This window comes from Colobus angolensis, unplaced genomic scaffold (genome assembly GCF_000951035.1).
Source record: "Colobus angolensis palliatus isolate OR3802 unplaced genomic scaffold, Cang.pa_1.0 Scaffold10, whole genome shotgun sequence".
NCBI classification, from domain to species: domain Eukaryota; kingdom Metazoa; phylum Chordata; class Mammalia; order Primates; family Cercopithecidae; genus Colobus; species Colobus angolensis.
The window spans coordinates 18,043,887-18,059,266 of NW_012110919.1; the positions used below are offsets into that span (position 1 = coordinate 18,043,887).

The 15,380-nt window shown below is 39.2% G+C and overlaps 1 protein-coding gene across 2 annotated transcripts in view; it reads left to right on the plus strand.

Annotated features, from left to right (window-relative positions):
- Positions 1-15,380, plus strand: part of RIC8B (RIC8 guanine nucleotide exchange factor B) — a 121,344-nt gene that overhangs the window by 9,378 nt on the left and 96,586 nt on the right. For both annotated transcript variants that reach the window (XM_011935496.1, XM_011935489.1), the window contains exon 2: positions 300-347. In XM_011935496.1, coding sequence (XP_011790886.1) covers positions 300-347 — 48 coding nt within the window. The remainder of the gene's footprint in view (positions 1-299; positions 348-15,380) is intronic.

The following is a 15,380-nucleotide window of genomic DNA, read 5'->3' on the forward strand; positions in this document are numbered from 1 at the left end:
TTTATCCCTTGAGATCCAGCACAAATATTCTGTATTCTGTGAAAGCCATTCCGGATTTTCCTGGGCAGTTAGTGGCTTGGTTCGCTGTGCTCCTTTGTGTATATTTCTACTGTAGTCTTTTCACACTGCTTTATAACTATTTGTTTACATGCCTGTCTCCCTTACTTTAATAAGAATATTGAGATATGGGAAGGCAACATTTTTTTACAGGGACGTTATTTTAGATACTATTAAACATAGCCAAAATTTAAAAATACATGTATTTAAAATGACATTGTTTCCCTTTTTTCCCCCCTCAGCATAGGGCTACTTTCAAATTTGAATCAACAGATGAAGATAAAAGAAAGGTAAGTCTTGGTGTTACTCTGTGAATGTTTATGTGTGTGTGTATTTCATTCATGGACTTTCTAAGCAGTGGTCATGTTTTCATCTGATGGTTATTGATTGGTTTCTTGTTTCCCTTCATTTTATTTTTTAGGAACCCTGAGAAGAAAGGTTAGGTTAGGTTTAGTTTGGGTTACATGTAACTCTTTCCTCCTTTGTCCTCACAGGACTATTTACACTTGTATAAATCGGGAGTGGGAGGGATTCAGAGGAGACTCCCCCCAGATCTACTCACTCCCAAAGACTGACTGTTTAGTGGCAAGACTCCAGGTTGCCCAAAATCCATTGCTAATATTGTAAAGCTTAGCTTGAGACAAGGTCTCACTCTGTCACCCAGGTTGGAGTGCAGTGGCTCATTGTAACCCCAGACTCCTGGGCTCAAGCAGTCCTCCTGCCTCAGCCTCCCAGTAGCTAGAACTACAGGCACACACCACCATGCCCATCTTTAAATTTTTTGTAGAGATGGGGTCTCATCATGTTGCCCATTCTGGTCTCTTGAACTTCTGGCCTTAAGTGATCCTCCTGCCTTAACCTCCCAAAGTGCTAGGAGTACAGGTGTGAGCTACCATGCCTGGCCCTGCCTTTGTGTCTTGCTGTACTCCATACATCTATCCTTGGCCATACAAATGCCAAAATCAAACAAGACAGTATGACTGAATCAGTGTAAATCTATCACTGCTGCTAGAAAAATAGCTTAAATCCAGTATTTTGCAAATAGTGGGTTGACAGTGCCTTGAAATCACTCCTCCGTTCACCTGTATCCCCATATCTAATATCAGTGTCCTGCTCATTTTACCTTTTCATATTTCTTCCATCCATTTTCTCCTTAACCTCTGCCCTAATTCAGGCCTACATCTGATTACTGCATCAGTTTCGTGACCTTTTGTTTTCCAGTTACATGCTTTTCTAATAGATTGACATCCATAAATCTAAAATAGCAATCTGACCATGTCATCCTTAGCCTTAAAACCCTTCATCTATCCCTTCAGTGACTTTCTTTGCCTACAGAATAAACGTCAAGCTTCTTAACATGACATGCTGGGTGCTCAGTGATCTGCTATATGCCTATAGCATATATTTCACAGCTTATTTCTTTTCTCTCCCTTGTATTCTATGTTTTAGGAATAGAAAATGTTTCCAGTTACACACACATCCGCATCCCTTCTGTTTCTTGTGTACTACTTTTGCAGTATATTGTTTTCTACCTAGAATGCTCTCTCCCTTTTGTACACCTCTTCTTTTTCTCACCTGGTGAATCCCTACTCACCTCAGGGGCACCTCCTTCAACAAGCCTCCTTTGACATTCCAGTTAAGGTGAAGTACCTCTTCAATATTCTCATGATACTCTGTATAAATCTCTAACATTAATATTTATGCCTTGTTTCTTAATTATATATCTGTTGATGTTAGACACTGGTATCTTTATACACTTGACATTTGGAGTGCCCAGCACATTATAGGCACTCAGAAAATATTTACTGGATGAGTGACCATGGAATATAAATTTTGTAGATTAAGGTTTAACTCTGACTTTCTTTTGGATTTGAACAATGTAACCAAGACTAGAATACCTTTTAGAACAGGGATTCTCAACCAGGGATATGCTTTTTGGAGAGCTTTTTCAAAATAGCCCTGCTCAGGCCCAATCTCTTATCTACTGAGTGGGGATTTGGGAGGTGAGCTCCAGGCATGTGTATTCTATGTCTCTCTCTGTGTGTGTGTGTGTGTGTATATAAAGTATATAAATTAATCAGAGACAGGATCTTGTTTTGTTGCCCAGGCTGAAGTGCAGTGGCATGATCGTGGTCCACTGTAACACTCCTGGGCTTCAGTGATCCTCCCGCCTTAGGCTCCTGAGTAGCTAGGAATACAGGTACGTGCCACCATGCCCAGCTAATTTTTCAGTTTTTTGTAGAGACAGGCTCTCATTTTGTTGCTCAGGCTGGCCTCAAGGGATCCTCTCACTTTGACCTCCTACAGTCCTAGGATCACAGGTGTGAGCCACCACGTTCGGCCCAGTGTGTATTTTTATAGATGGTCTTTAGGAAATAAATACTCATATATCTGATGGGAGTCCAAAATGGCACAGTCCCTATGGAGAAGAAACTGTCAGTGTCTACCAAAATTGCAGATGCATTTTACTCTTTCACCAAGCAGTGTCTCTTTTAGAAATCTATTCTGCAGATAGATTGAACCCTAAGTAAGCAAAGTTATTCATTGAAACATTGTACATAATAGCAAAAGATTGGAAACAAGTGTCCAGCATTTAAGGAGTGTTTGAAGAAACTATGGCTCATTTACGTTATGAAATATTATGATGTAGTAAAAAAGAGATTCACTGTGTGTGCTAATGAAAGAGTGAAAAAAAAAGAAGCAAGGTGTTAAAACGAACATGTTGTTTGACAAATTCGTGATAAGTATTCAGGCTAGGAAGCCAGCTGCCATTTAATTTCATTGGGAAAATCCATACTATATCCATAGATTCATGGTGCCTTCGAAATCTGACATTAGAATCTGATAGTGCTTTTACTGGTAAAAATAAGTATATTAAGACAGAGTCTCCTACCCCATATAAATTTCAGGTGAAAGGGAGAAATTTCTTACACAGTTATTAATACAATATGTTTATTTCCAATAGGGTAGTAGAAAAAACTAACATTTTCAAAGTACTGTCTTTTTCTGAGTTTTAGATTTCTGGAGAGAGTAACTACTGTGTAGTGCTTATTACCAGTTATAGTGTGCAGGTTTCTGCTTCCTGGGAGGTCTGTTATAAACAAATGTCATTAGGGACCTAGCCAGGTAATCTTCATTAATGGAAAAACATCGGCAAACAAATCCATTTCTGTGAAGTCTCCAGGGGTTAAAACCATTTGTGACTCTTTCGTGCCTAAGGCTCTTTTTAGACTTCAACATCAGAACTATTGCACAGCTCAGAAGGATGTATACCTTAATAAGCTTTTCACGTTCTTAATGGAGAGACATAGAGAATTATAGGCATTTCTGTACCTTAAGCCTACTCAGAAAATAAAAGAACTCACATTACTGCCCAATTCGTTTGCTCCCTGTATTCATTTTCACACTGCTGATTAAGATGTACCTGAGACTGGGAAGAAAAAGAGGTTTAATTGGACTTAGAATTGCACGTGGCTGGGGAGGCCTCAGAATCATGGTGGGAGGTGGAAGGCACTGCTTACATGGTGGCGGCAAGAGAAAAAAATAAGAAAGATGCAAAAGTGGAAACCCCTGATAAGCCCATCAGATCTTGTGAGATTTATTCACTACCACAAGAACAGTATGGGGGAACCTCCCCATGATTCAGATTATCTCCCACCATGCTCCTCCCACAATACGTGGGAATTATGGGAGTACAGTTCAAGATGAAGTTTGGGTGAGGACACAGAGCCAGACCATATCATTCTGTCCCTGGCCCCTTCAAATCTCATGTTCTCACATTTCAAAACCAATTATGCCTTTCCAACAGTCCCGCAAAGTCTTAACTCATTTCAGTGTTAACCCAAAAGTCCGCAGTCCAAAGTCTCATCTGAGACAAGGCAAGTCCCTTTTGCCTATGAGCCTGTAAAATCAAAAGCAAACTAGTTACTTCCTAGATACAGTGGAGGTACAGGCATTGGGTAAGTACAACCATTCCAAATGGGAGAAATTGACCAAAACAAAGGGGTTACAGGGCCCATGCAAGTCTGAAATCCAGCAAGGTAGTAAAATTCTAAAGCTCCAAAACGATCTCCTTTGACTTCGTGTCTCACATCCAGGTCATGCTGATTCAAGATGTAGGTTGCCATAGTCTTGGGCAGCTCCATGCCTGTGGCTTTGCAGAGTATAGCTCCACACCTGACTGCTTTCACAGGCTGGTGTTCAGTGTCTGTGGCTCTTCCAGGTGCACGGTGCAAGCTGTCAGTGATCTACCATTCTGGGGTCTGGAGGATGGTGGCCCTCTTCTCACAGCTCTATAGGCGATGTCCCAGTAGAGACTCTGTGAGGGCTCTGAACCCACATTTCCCTTATGCACTGCCCTAACAGAGGTTCTCCATGAGGGCCCTGCCCCTGCAGCAAACTTTTGCCTGGGCATCCAGGCCTTCCTATACATCTTCTGAAATCTAGGTGGAGGTTCCCAAACCTCAATTCTTGACTTCTGTGCACCCGCAGACTCAACACCACTGGAAGCTGCCAAGGTTTGGGGCTTGCACCCCCTGAAACCATGGGCTGAGCTGTCCCTTAGCCCTTTTAGCAATGGCTGGAGCATCTGGGACTCAGGGAACCAAGTTCCCTAGGCTGCATACAGCATGGGGGCACTGGGCCCAGCCCATGAAACCATTTTTCCCTCCTCGGCTTCCAGGTCTGTAATGGGAGGGGCTGCAAGAAGACCTATGACATGCCCTGGAGACGTTTTCCCCATTGTCTTGGGGATTAACATTTGGCTGCAGCTTGAATTTCTCCTCAGAAAATGGGTTTGTCTTTTCTACTGCATCATCAGGCTACAAATTTTCTGAATTTTTATAATCTGTTTCCCTTGTAAAGTGGAATGCTTTTAACAGCACCCAAGTCACCTCTTGAATGCGTTGCTGCTTAGAAAGTTCTTTTGCAGGTATCCTAAATCGTCTCTCTCAAGTTCAAAGTTCCACAAATCTCTAGGGCAGGGGCAAAATCCCGCCAGTCCCTTTGCTAAAACATGACAAGAGTCACCTTTGCTCCACTTCGCGACAAGTTCCTCATCTCTATCTGAGACCACCTCATCCTGGACCTTATCACTATCAACATTTTTTTAAAACCATTCAAGTCTCTAGGAGGTTCCAGACTTTCCCACATTCTCCTGTCTTCTGAGCTTTCCAAACTGTTCCAGCCTCTGCCTGATGATACCTAGTTCCAAAGTTGCTTCCATATTTTCGGGTATCTTTTCAGCAACACCCCACTGGTACCAACTTAACATATTAGTCCATTTTCACACTGCTAATAAAGACATACCCGAGACTGGGAAGAAAAAGCAGTTTACTTGGACTTAAAATTCCACATGACTGGGGAGGCCTCAAAGTTATGGTGGGAGGCAAAAGGTACTTCTTACATGGTGGTGGCAAGAGAGAATGAGATAAACCCATCAGCTTTCATGAGATGGGTTTATTACCACAAGAACAGTTTGGGGGAAACCGCCCCCATGATTCAAATTATCTCCCACCCGGTGCCTCCCGCAACATGTGGGAATTATGGGAGTACAATTCAAGATGAGATTTGGGTGGGGACACAGCCAAACCGTATCACTCCCCTAGTTCTCTTTCCTAAATGTGTTTTTAGAGGACAGCAGGACATTTTTTGGTAAACTACATTGCTATCTCTTTGAAAAACACTACCCCCCCCATATGAAAAATATTTGTGACAACTTAGAAGTAAGCGTAAGGGAACAGTGCCCTTCAAAAAAAAAAAAACTTGATTATTCTATGCTTTTTGGGAGGTAATTATAAATTAATGATCCTTAGACCTAATTCCTGACACTTATATAGTGTTTTGCAGTTTTACAAAGATTTGCTTTTTACCGGTAGTGCTGTAAGTGTGGTAAGAATATCACCATTCCTATCTTATGAATAAGGAAACTGAGGCTCATGTGAATGACAGCTTGCTAACACTCACACCACTAGTGGTTCAGCCTTACATAGACAGCAGATTATCTATTATGTGCAGCTCCTTCACTGCTCACTGCTCCATAGCTCCCTCTTATTACCACTGAGGTGTATTTCAGAAGGCTTGAAATTATGATCTAGTACCTTGTTTTCTCTCATTTCATACCTTGAGAAACCATTTAGGTAACTAGACTTAAGTTGGAAGATAGCAAAGGAAATTACTAACTAGAAGTGCTTAAATTTTGCTAGAGAAGTAAAGTCAGATACAACGGCTAATGTTTGTGCATATAATGCAAATAGTTCCAGGTGCATGCGGATCATTGTATACTTAGATATAAGCACCTGTGTTTATTGAAGCATTTGCTTTATATTCTGTACCTAAATTGGTAGGCTGTGATTATCTACCAGCACATAAACAAATATGTCATGCAAATATGTAGGATTGGGGGGAGGGTATGATGAATAATCTGAAAATTCACATGTTGAGGAAATGAAAGCTCTTAAACAAAAAGCTTTAAAACAAAACTGACCTCAAAACCAATAAAGAGTACTAATTGCAATCAGTTTTGAAAGAGACATATCATAAAATGATTAAAAGATTTCCAGCTCTTTCATATGTAAGAATACAACCTTATCAAATGTGGAAAATTTCAGTTGTCTTGAGATAAATCTTTGTGTATATAGTAATTTTCCTCAAAAGAGTGAAGTTAAAAGTAACCAAATACCAAGCATAGTTTATTACCTTCAAATTCACACAGCCCATATTTCTCTGAAGCCATAAGGTAATTGCCAAGTTGAGATTGCAAGCTCTTTGAGGACAAGAACTCTGGCTTACTTTATATTTTCAGCAAAATAGGCACCTATAATAAATGCTTGTTAAATGAATGAAAAGAACTTGGTGAGTGAGTGGAGGCCACAATTCCTGTGACTTGTACATATTGTTTGGTTTTGTGTTGTATATTATTTTAGCTGTAAAGCAGAATCCCCAGCACAGCTCATGTTGTTCACTGAAAAAGCAGGATACAGTGCAAAAGTATGCATACAGTATGATCACAGCCATGTAAAACTGATAAAAACCATACAAAGAAAAAATGATGACAAGGAGATAAATGGCAGCCACCTGAATAGTTATTACTGTGGATATTTTTCTTTTCTGTTTTTTAAACTGTTATTTTATATTACAATAGATTATAATGATATAAGCATAGGTTCATTATATAATTATATTACAATATACTCTTATAATAGTGTGATTGGAGTTATAAGCGAAGGACTAAGTTAGCGTGATTGGAGTTATAAGCGAAGGACTAATACTTTTTTCAAATCATATATTTTCTCTAAAATTGGCCTTCTTGATTACCTTACGTATTCCTTTTGGGAGAGCATAAAAAACTTACTGAGTTTGGGGTAGTAGTATCTGCAGAGCCAGTTTATGGAGTGAAATATATATAAACACAAAAGTTCATTCTGCCATTTCAAATACTTTTTTCTTTTTTCCCCCCAGGCATGAATGTATTTAGCATATTAGAGATCTCTATAATCCACAAATATTTTTTCATTAAATCCTATATTCCTGGCCTTGTGTTAGGCCTTGGCTCGTAAGTTGGCTTTTTGTCCATGGTGTTTGGTTTGGCACTTTCTCAGTTATAGATGCATGCCGAGGCTTGCCATTGTGGACTATAGAAGATGAATGGGTAAATTTCTATATTAGAGTCCCCCAAGGAATATGTGCCAAGATAGAATCATTAATCCTAGACTGTGAATCCATGCTTTGGAATAGCTTGAGGAATGGATGCTTGTTCTAAAAGCCTTTTGCCCTTATTTTGGTCATTTGAAATTGTCACACTCCAGTTTTTACTAAAACAAAATAAGGTTTGTATGCTTTGCAAATTTGACTCAAAATTTATTTGATGTCTTGGCTTGAGGGAATGTTTTGATGCATAGTGCAAGTACAGTTCTCACTTAGAAACAAATAATTTTCAACATCTTCATGTCTTTAAAATAATTGCACACAATACCAAAAGTTTCTCACTTAGAAACCAATAATTTTCAACATCTTCATGTCTTTAAAATAATTGCACACAATACCAAAAGTGCATCCATACCTTTTACTTTTTAAAGTTCCTTTCCAGCTGGAATCTGACACAAGACTTGACTTAGAAGGTCTAAGTTATGTCATAGGGCAGGATGAATGCCTCACAGTAGGTCAAAAACACAATTTAAACTTCATTCCAAATTCCACTTTTAGTTTTAGATGTTTTACCATGGCATTGGAGGAGTAAATCTAGAAAGCAAGGACAGGACAGCCCTGACTTAGTAAGCCATATGTATGGCAGTCTATACATGATCTTTGGATCACTTTTTAAGATTTCTGTCTGGGATAATGAGAGTACTATCTCTGATTTGTACTTTAGAGTTTCAGGTGCATTTTCTCATATAGAGATTTCATCAAGAAGTTCCACTTCCAGCCATGGCAGTGTGAGGACCTCTACAGATCTACTCCCTAATGGAACTGGTAAAAATTATTTTTAAGAACAACCATTTAAAGTCTGGAAATAGTCCCAAAGGCATAGAGTCAATGAAGAAACCTATTCAAGAAAATCTAAAAGTAAGAAAAGTGGGCCGGATGCTGTGTCTCACGCTTGTAATCCCAGCTACTTGGGTGGCTTGAGGAGAGAGGATTGCTTGAGTCTAGGAGTCTGACGCTGTGGTGAGCTATGATCATGCCATTGCATTCCAGCATGGGTGACGGAGTGAGACCCTATCTCTAAGGGAAAAAAGCAAGGAAAGTGAAAGTCTGTGTTATTTGAACCAAGACCTGTTCTCCCTCTCTTCTCTTGGCTAAGTGAGATAGAAACTCTTCTCCAAACTGGTACAGGGAAGAATATAGGATTTCTTTCCCTCTAGTCCCAGTTGGAGTGCTGTCTTCACAGGAGTGACAGAATGTCGGCATTTCTCACCCAGCTACCTGTTGCTGAAACTAAATTCTGGATAAGTGTAGCTGAGAGGTGGGTCTTCCCTCCTTCCATTCTGCCCTTCCTCATAGGATAGCAGCTGTACCTTGGGTGTGGCACTGCTGAGAATACTGAGGCCACAGTCATTGTGGTGGTGGAACATGGTTCCACCCCAGGAAAAGCAAACCAAGGAGATCTAGGGTTACTGTACCTTTACTTCAATTGAGTTGTCAGTCCTAAAGTGGGGATGTCACACAGAAGCATACCATTGCCTCTGCCCCCAACATCAGCACCAGGGCTCAGAAATTTTGTCCAGGGGAAGAAGCAAACCTTATAAAAGAGAGTGCTGAATGTCTCGTCAAAGGAACTGACTTCATTTGCACAGAATATGGAGAAGTTCATGCCTAAGGGTGCAGGTTGTGATGAAAGTCACTTGGGGTGACATTAACACAGTCATTGGAGATACAGGTTAACACAAAGGCCAGCTACTTTGCTAGGAGGAATGGGATAACTGGGCTAGACTGCTAGAGAGAAAGGAGGAAAATGGCAGCTGGGAGAAACTATCCCTTCAAAAGACTGAATCTGTTTGTGGAGCAATTTTTGCCCTAGGACATTTTTGAAGACAGTTGATCAGTCAACCAGCAATTAGTGACACATAACAGCTGTGTGTGGTCAGGAAAAGAGAAAGTCAGAGGGGCCTGCCAAATCCACTGTCATGCCAGGGCAGCTGTGGGCATACCCAGTGGTGTGCCCCATGAGGTGTAACATTAGGGCTTCACACTTTGAGGAAGGAGAGGGAGAATAGACTGCTAAGATAATTGGGCCAGTCACTAAACAAATAAACAAATACAATAGCAAGTCCTGGAGAAGGTGGGTGGAAGGGAGTGCAAATACCTAGAGTTGTTACAAGATGTCCAGTTTCCACAGGGTGGGGTGGGAGTGGGGGAGGGAAGCAGGCACCAAAAACTGCTTGTATGAGTGACCAGATGTTGGATTTAACAAAGACTTCAAAGTAGCCATTATAAATATATTCAGAGAGCTGAAGGAAACCATTATTAAAGAAGTAACAGATGTAATGAAGTCACATAAAATGGAGAGATCAATACAGAGAGAAATTATTTTTAAAAAGAGCCAAATAGACATTCTGGAGTTGAATAAAATACAATAACTGAAATAAAAATTCACCAAAGGGGCTCAACAGTAGATTTGAATTGGCAGAAGAAAGAATAAGCAAACCTGAAGCAATAGAGAATATTCAAGGCAAAGAACAGAATAAAGAAAAACGAAGAGATCCTTAGAGAATTGTGGAATAACATTTACACCCCAACCTATACATAACGGGAATACCAGAAGGAGAGGAGAGAGAAAGAGAGGAGAAGAAAAATATATTTGAAGAAATAATGGTTCAAAACTTCCAAATTTATTGGAAACCTACATATCCGGGAAGTTCAGTGAACCCAAAGAGATGCATAAATACATCATAGTAAAAATGCTAAAAGGCAAAGACAAGGAGAAAATCTTGAAAACAGCAAGAGAAAAATGACTCATCACTACAAGGGAAGGTCAGTAAGATTCACAGCCGACGTCTCATCAGAAATGTAAGTCAGTGGGATAACATTTTCAAAGTGCCTAAAGAGGAAACCTCATCTGAGAATCCTATATCTAGTAAAGCTATCTTTTAACACTGCAGGGGAGATAAAGACATTTTCAGATAAATAAAAAACTGAAAGAATTTGTTGCTAGCTGACTCACCTTACAAGGCTTACTAAAACAAGTTTTTCAGACTGAAAGCAAGTAACCCTAAACAGTACTTTGAATCCACATGAATATATAAAGAGTACCTGTAAAGCTAATTATGTAATTGTAAAAGTCAGTATGAATACCATAATTATCCTATTTTCTCTTAACTGATTGATTTTAAAAGCATTTTTATAAAACAATATGTATATAATGTATTGTTCAGTCGATAATATAGAGAAATGTAATACACTTGCCAAAAACAGCACAATGGTGAATGGGAGCAAAGCTGTATTGAACTAAGGAAGCAAATCCAGATGGTAACTAGTATCCACAAGAACAAATCAAGAAAACCAGAAACGATAAATAAGAAGGCTAATATATCAAAAGCTATAAATGTATACTTGTTCTCCTTTAGCTTCTTTAAAAGACAAAATTATAAAGTAATAATTATAATAATGTATTATTGGATTTGTAATGTTTATAGATGTATATAACAATAATACTATAGAAAAAGGGGGAAGGGAATAGTGAAGTGGCTACATTGTTTGGGGTAAATACCCAGGGTTCGTCTTCTCACGCCAAGATAATTTAGGACATGGACACATACCAAGAGTTTAGGAGCGGAGGACTAATAGGCAAAAGAAAGAGAAAGGAAAATAGCTCTCTCTCTAGTGAGAGAGAGGGGGCTTCTGAGAGGAAAAAGGAGCCAGCAGCGGATGTGCCAGATTTTATAGTCAGATTTGAGGAGGTGATGTCTGATTGACATAGGGCTCACAGATTGGTTCGATCAGGTATGATGTTTACATAGTGTGGGGATGGCTGGCCGCCCCACCTTCTTCTTCTTATGCAAGTGAACTTTCCCATTGGCCAGCACTATCTTGTCTGCTCCTTAATGTACCTGTGGCTGACAAAGAGAAGGGAAGATGGAGCCACCATCTTGAATATGATTGGCGCAGCTGCCGGCGTGTGTGTCTGCAGCTCGATTTTACAGGCTGCTCTTTGTTAGAAAGGAAAATAATTTGGGACTGCTTTTCATTAAAAGGAAAACCATGCCAAGGACTTCCATACCCTCACTATCTGCCTAAGTAATTTCTTCTTAACTCCTGTATCAATAGTGCTATATAGGAATGTTTCTATATCTCACTGGAATTAGTGTAAATCTGGAGTTGATTCTAATAAGGCATATATGCTAAGCCCTGGAACAGTGACTAAGGATATAACTCATACTTACACTCTGAAAACTGTAAAACATTGTTAAAAGAGATTAGAGAAGCTTAAAATAAATGAAAAAAATCCCATGATCATGGATTAGAAGACTTACTATTGCTAAAATGTCAGTACTCCTCATATTGATCTACAGATTCAAAGCAGTATCTTTTAGAAACCCAGATGGCTTCTTTGTAGAAATTGACAAGCTAGTTCTAAAATTCATACGAATTTTTGACACAGAGTAGTCAAAAAAACCTTGAAAGGAAGAACAAGCTCAGAGGATTCACAATTCCTTATTTTAAAATTTACTACAGGGCCAAGAGTGGTGGCTCACGCCTATAATCCCAGCACTTTGGGAGGCCGAGGTGGGAGGGTCTGTTCAGCTCAGGAGTTTGAGACCAGCCTGGGCAATATAGTGAGACGCCCCATGTCTAAAAAGAAAAAATTGCTACAAAGCAGTAATAATCAAGGCAGCTGGTATTGTTATGAGTATAAGTGTAGATATTAACAAATGGTGCCATGACACTTAGGTAGCCACATGTAAAAGAATGCAGCTGGATTCTTACCTCATGCTGTATACAGAAATTAACTCCAAATGAATCAAAAACCCAAATGTAAGCATTAAAGTCATAAAATTCTTAGGAGAAAACATAAAGGTAAATCTTCATGTCCTTGGATTTGGCAGTGGATTCTTAAACTTCTTTAAGTAATCCACTGTAACACCGAAAGCACAAGTAATAAAAGAAAAAAATACATGAATTAGATTTCATCAAAGTTAAATACTTCTGTGCTTTGAAAGATACTATCATGAAAGTAAAAAGACAACCCACAGAATGGGAGAAAATGTTTGCAAATCCTGTGTCTGATAAAAGACATGTATCTAGACTATATAAATAACTCTTACAACTCAAAGGCAACTCAATCTTAAAACGGGCAAATGATCTGACTAGACACTTTTCCAAAGAAGATATATAAATGGTCAGTAAAGATACTGGACATCATTAGTCATCAGGGAAATACAAATCAAAACCACCATAAAATATCAGTTCATACCCACTAGGATGGCTAAAACAAAAAAGTAAGATAACAAGTGTGGACAAGAACTGGAAGAAATCAAAATCCCCGTACACTGCTGGTGGGAATGTAGTATGATGCAGCACTTTGGAAAACAGTCTGGTGGATCCTCAAAAGGTTGAATAATTACCATGTGACCCAGCAGTTGCACTCCTGGGTGTCTACCCAAGAGAAATGGAAATATATATCTGCATGAAAACTTGTACACAAATATTCATGGCATTACTCATAATTGCCAAAAGATGTAAATATGCCCATCACCTGGTGAGTGGATAAATAAAATGTGTTATATCTATACAATGAAATATTTGACCATACAAAGGAATAAACTAACTGATGCTGCTGCAACATGGATGAACCTTGAAAACATGCTACACGAAAGATGCCAGACACTTAAAAGGCCACAGATTGTATGATTTTATTAACTTAAAATTTTAGAATAGGCAAATCTATGGTGACAAAGTAGATTCATTGTTGCCAGGGGCTAGAGGAAGAGGGCAATCAGGAGTTACTGCTAATAGGTATCTTGAGCTTTTGGGGATGATGAGAATGTTCTAAAATTAGATAATAAGGATGGTTGCACAAGTGTGAATACAGTAAAAACCATTGAATTGCATGCTTTAACAAGTTGATCCTGATCCTGACAATATGTGAATTTTATCTCAAGCTATTTTAAAAATAAATAGTAGTAGATTATGTATCTTCTATGCCCATCAGTTCCAAGTACTGTTGGGTATTAACATTTAATCCTCACAACAAAGCTATAAAGTAGGTAGAATTTTGCTTATTTTACAGATGACGAAACAAAGGCACGCAGAGAAATTACTTGCCAAAAATAAGGAAGTTGGAGGCCATGATTCGAGCTTAGGCAGCCTTACTCCAAGACCCATGTGCTACACCATACTGCTGCTCATTAATAATTGGATTGACCTGTTGTGTAGTTTATGAATCGATTCTGTTTATTTCCTGATTTTAGGCACCCAAAATGTAAGATTTGATGGAGAATATAAAGCTTTGACATTAAACTAGTTATAGCATTGACAGAAAACAGAAGATCATGCTTGCCAGTTTAAGTGACTGAATAGAGTAACTAGTGAAGAAGATAGCTGTGTAGTACCGGACTTACAACACTTAGGCTTGTTGCAGATCCTTTTGATGCCTCGGATTTATTTTTTGTTGTCAAAAATATAAGATTTCCTTTTCTCAGTAGCTAGCTTTTTCCTTCCTTTCACATTTTGATCATATGCTGAGGAAAGTGCAGAAATTTGTACATCTTTGATGCATGGAAAACTCATAGGGACCTGTAACTTCCTGGCTGACCAGATATTTCCACTGTTCTCAACTCCTCTATTTGTAGATAAAAAAGACTGGAGGTTGACTTACCCAGGGTCAGAGTTAATGAGCAGAAAAGCTGGAACTTAAACCAGGTCCTCTGTCTTCTTTTCCGACTTCAGTGATGATCTTTGCAGGGCTTATCGTCAGGTAACTCACAGTGTAGTACGGGACGCACGGTGTCTTCCAGTACAGTATGATTCCTTCTCCGGTATCCTACACTAACGATCATCACCCTGACTGAACACTTTTGGTGATGGAAAGCTTGCAGCAGCCATTGTGCTTTTATTTTAGATAGCCCTAATTGTTAGAATAATTTTACTTGTATGAACTCTAAATCTGGTTTGCTTGTCCTAGTTTACCTATATGTCTCTTTGCCACTGTTGTCCATTATTGGACTTAGCTTTCCACCTCTTTGCTACTTAATCTTTATGATTTTTTTCCCCCACTTACTGCCCAACACATTTATCAAAAAGCTTTCTCTGGCAAAATTCCCTATAGTTTATTCCTTCAGTCTTTTAGCACATAGCTTAAATTGCTGTATATTGAAATTGAACAGTTCTTATTCATTTTACATACGTTCGGCATCCCTAATATCATAAACACTTGAGTCATGTTCTTTTATAGCTCACTAACCCAAAATAGACATCTTGTCACTAAGTTAGAATATATTTCTCTTGAATAATTTGCATGCACTTAAATTTTAAATTGGGAACATTTTCAGATATGTTACTGTAACGGGGTGGTGTACATAGGTGGTCAGTAATGGACACTGTAGAATCTATGGAATTAATAGAAAAATTGCAGGGTTTTTTTGTTTTTTGTTTTTGTTTTTGTTTTTTTGAGACGGAGTCTCGCTTGTCGCCTAGTCCCAGGCTGGAGTGCGGTGGCGCGATCTCGGCTCACTGCAAGCTCCTCCTCCCGTGTTCACGCCATTCCCCTGCCTCAGCCTCCCGAGTAGCTGGAACTACAGGCGCCCGCCACCACGCCCAGCTAATTTTTTGTATTTTTATAGAGACGGGGTTTCACCGTGTTAGCCAGGATGGTCTCAATCTCCTGA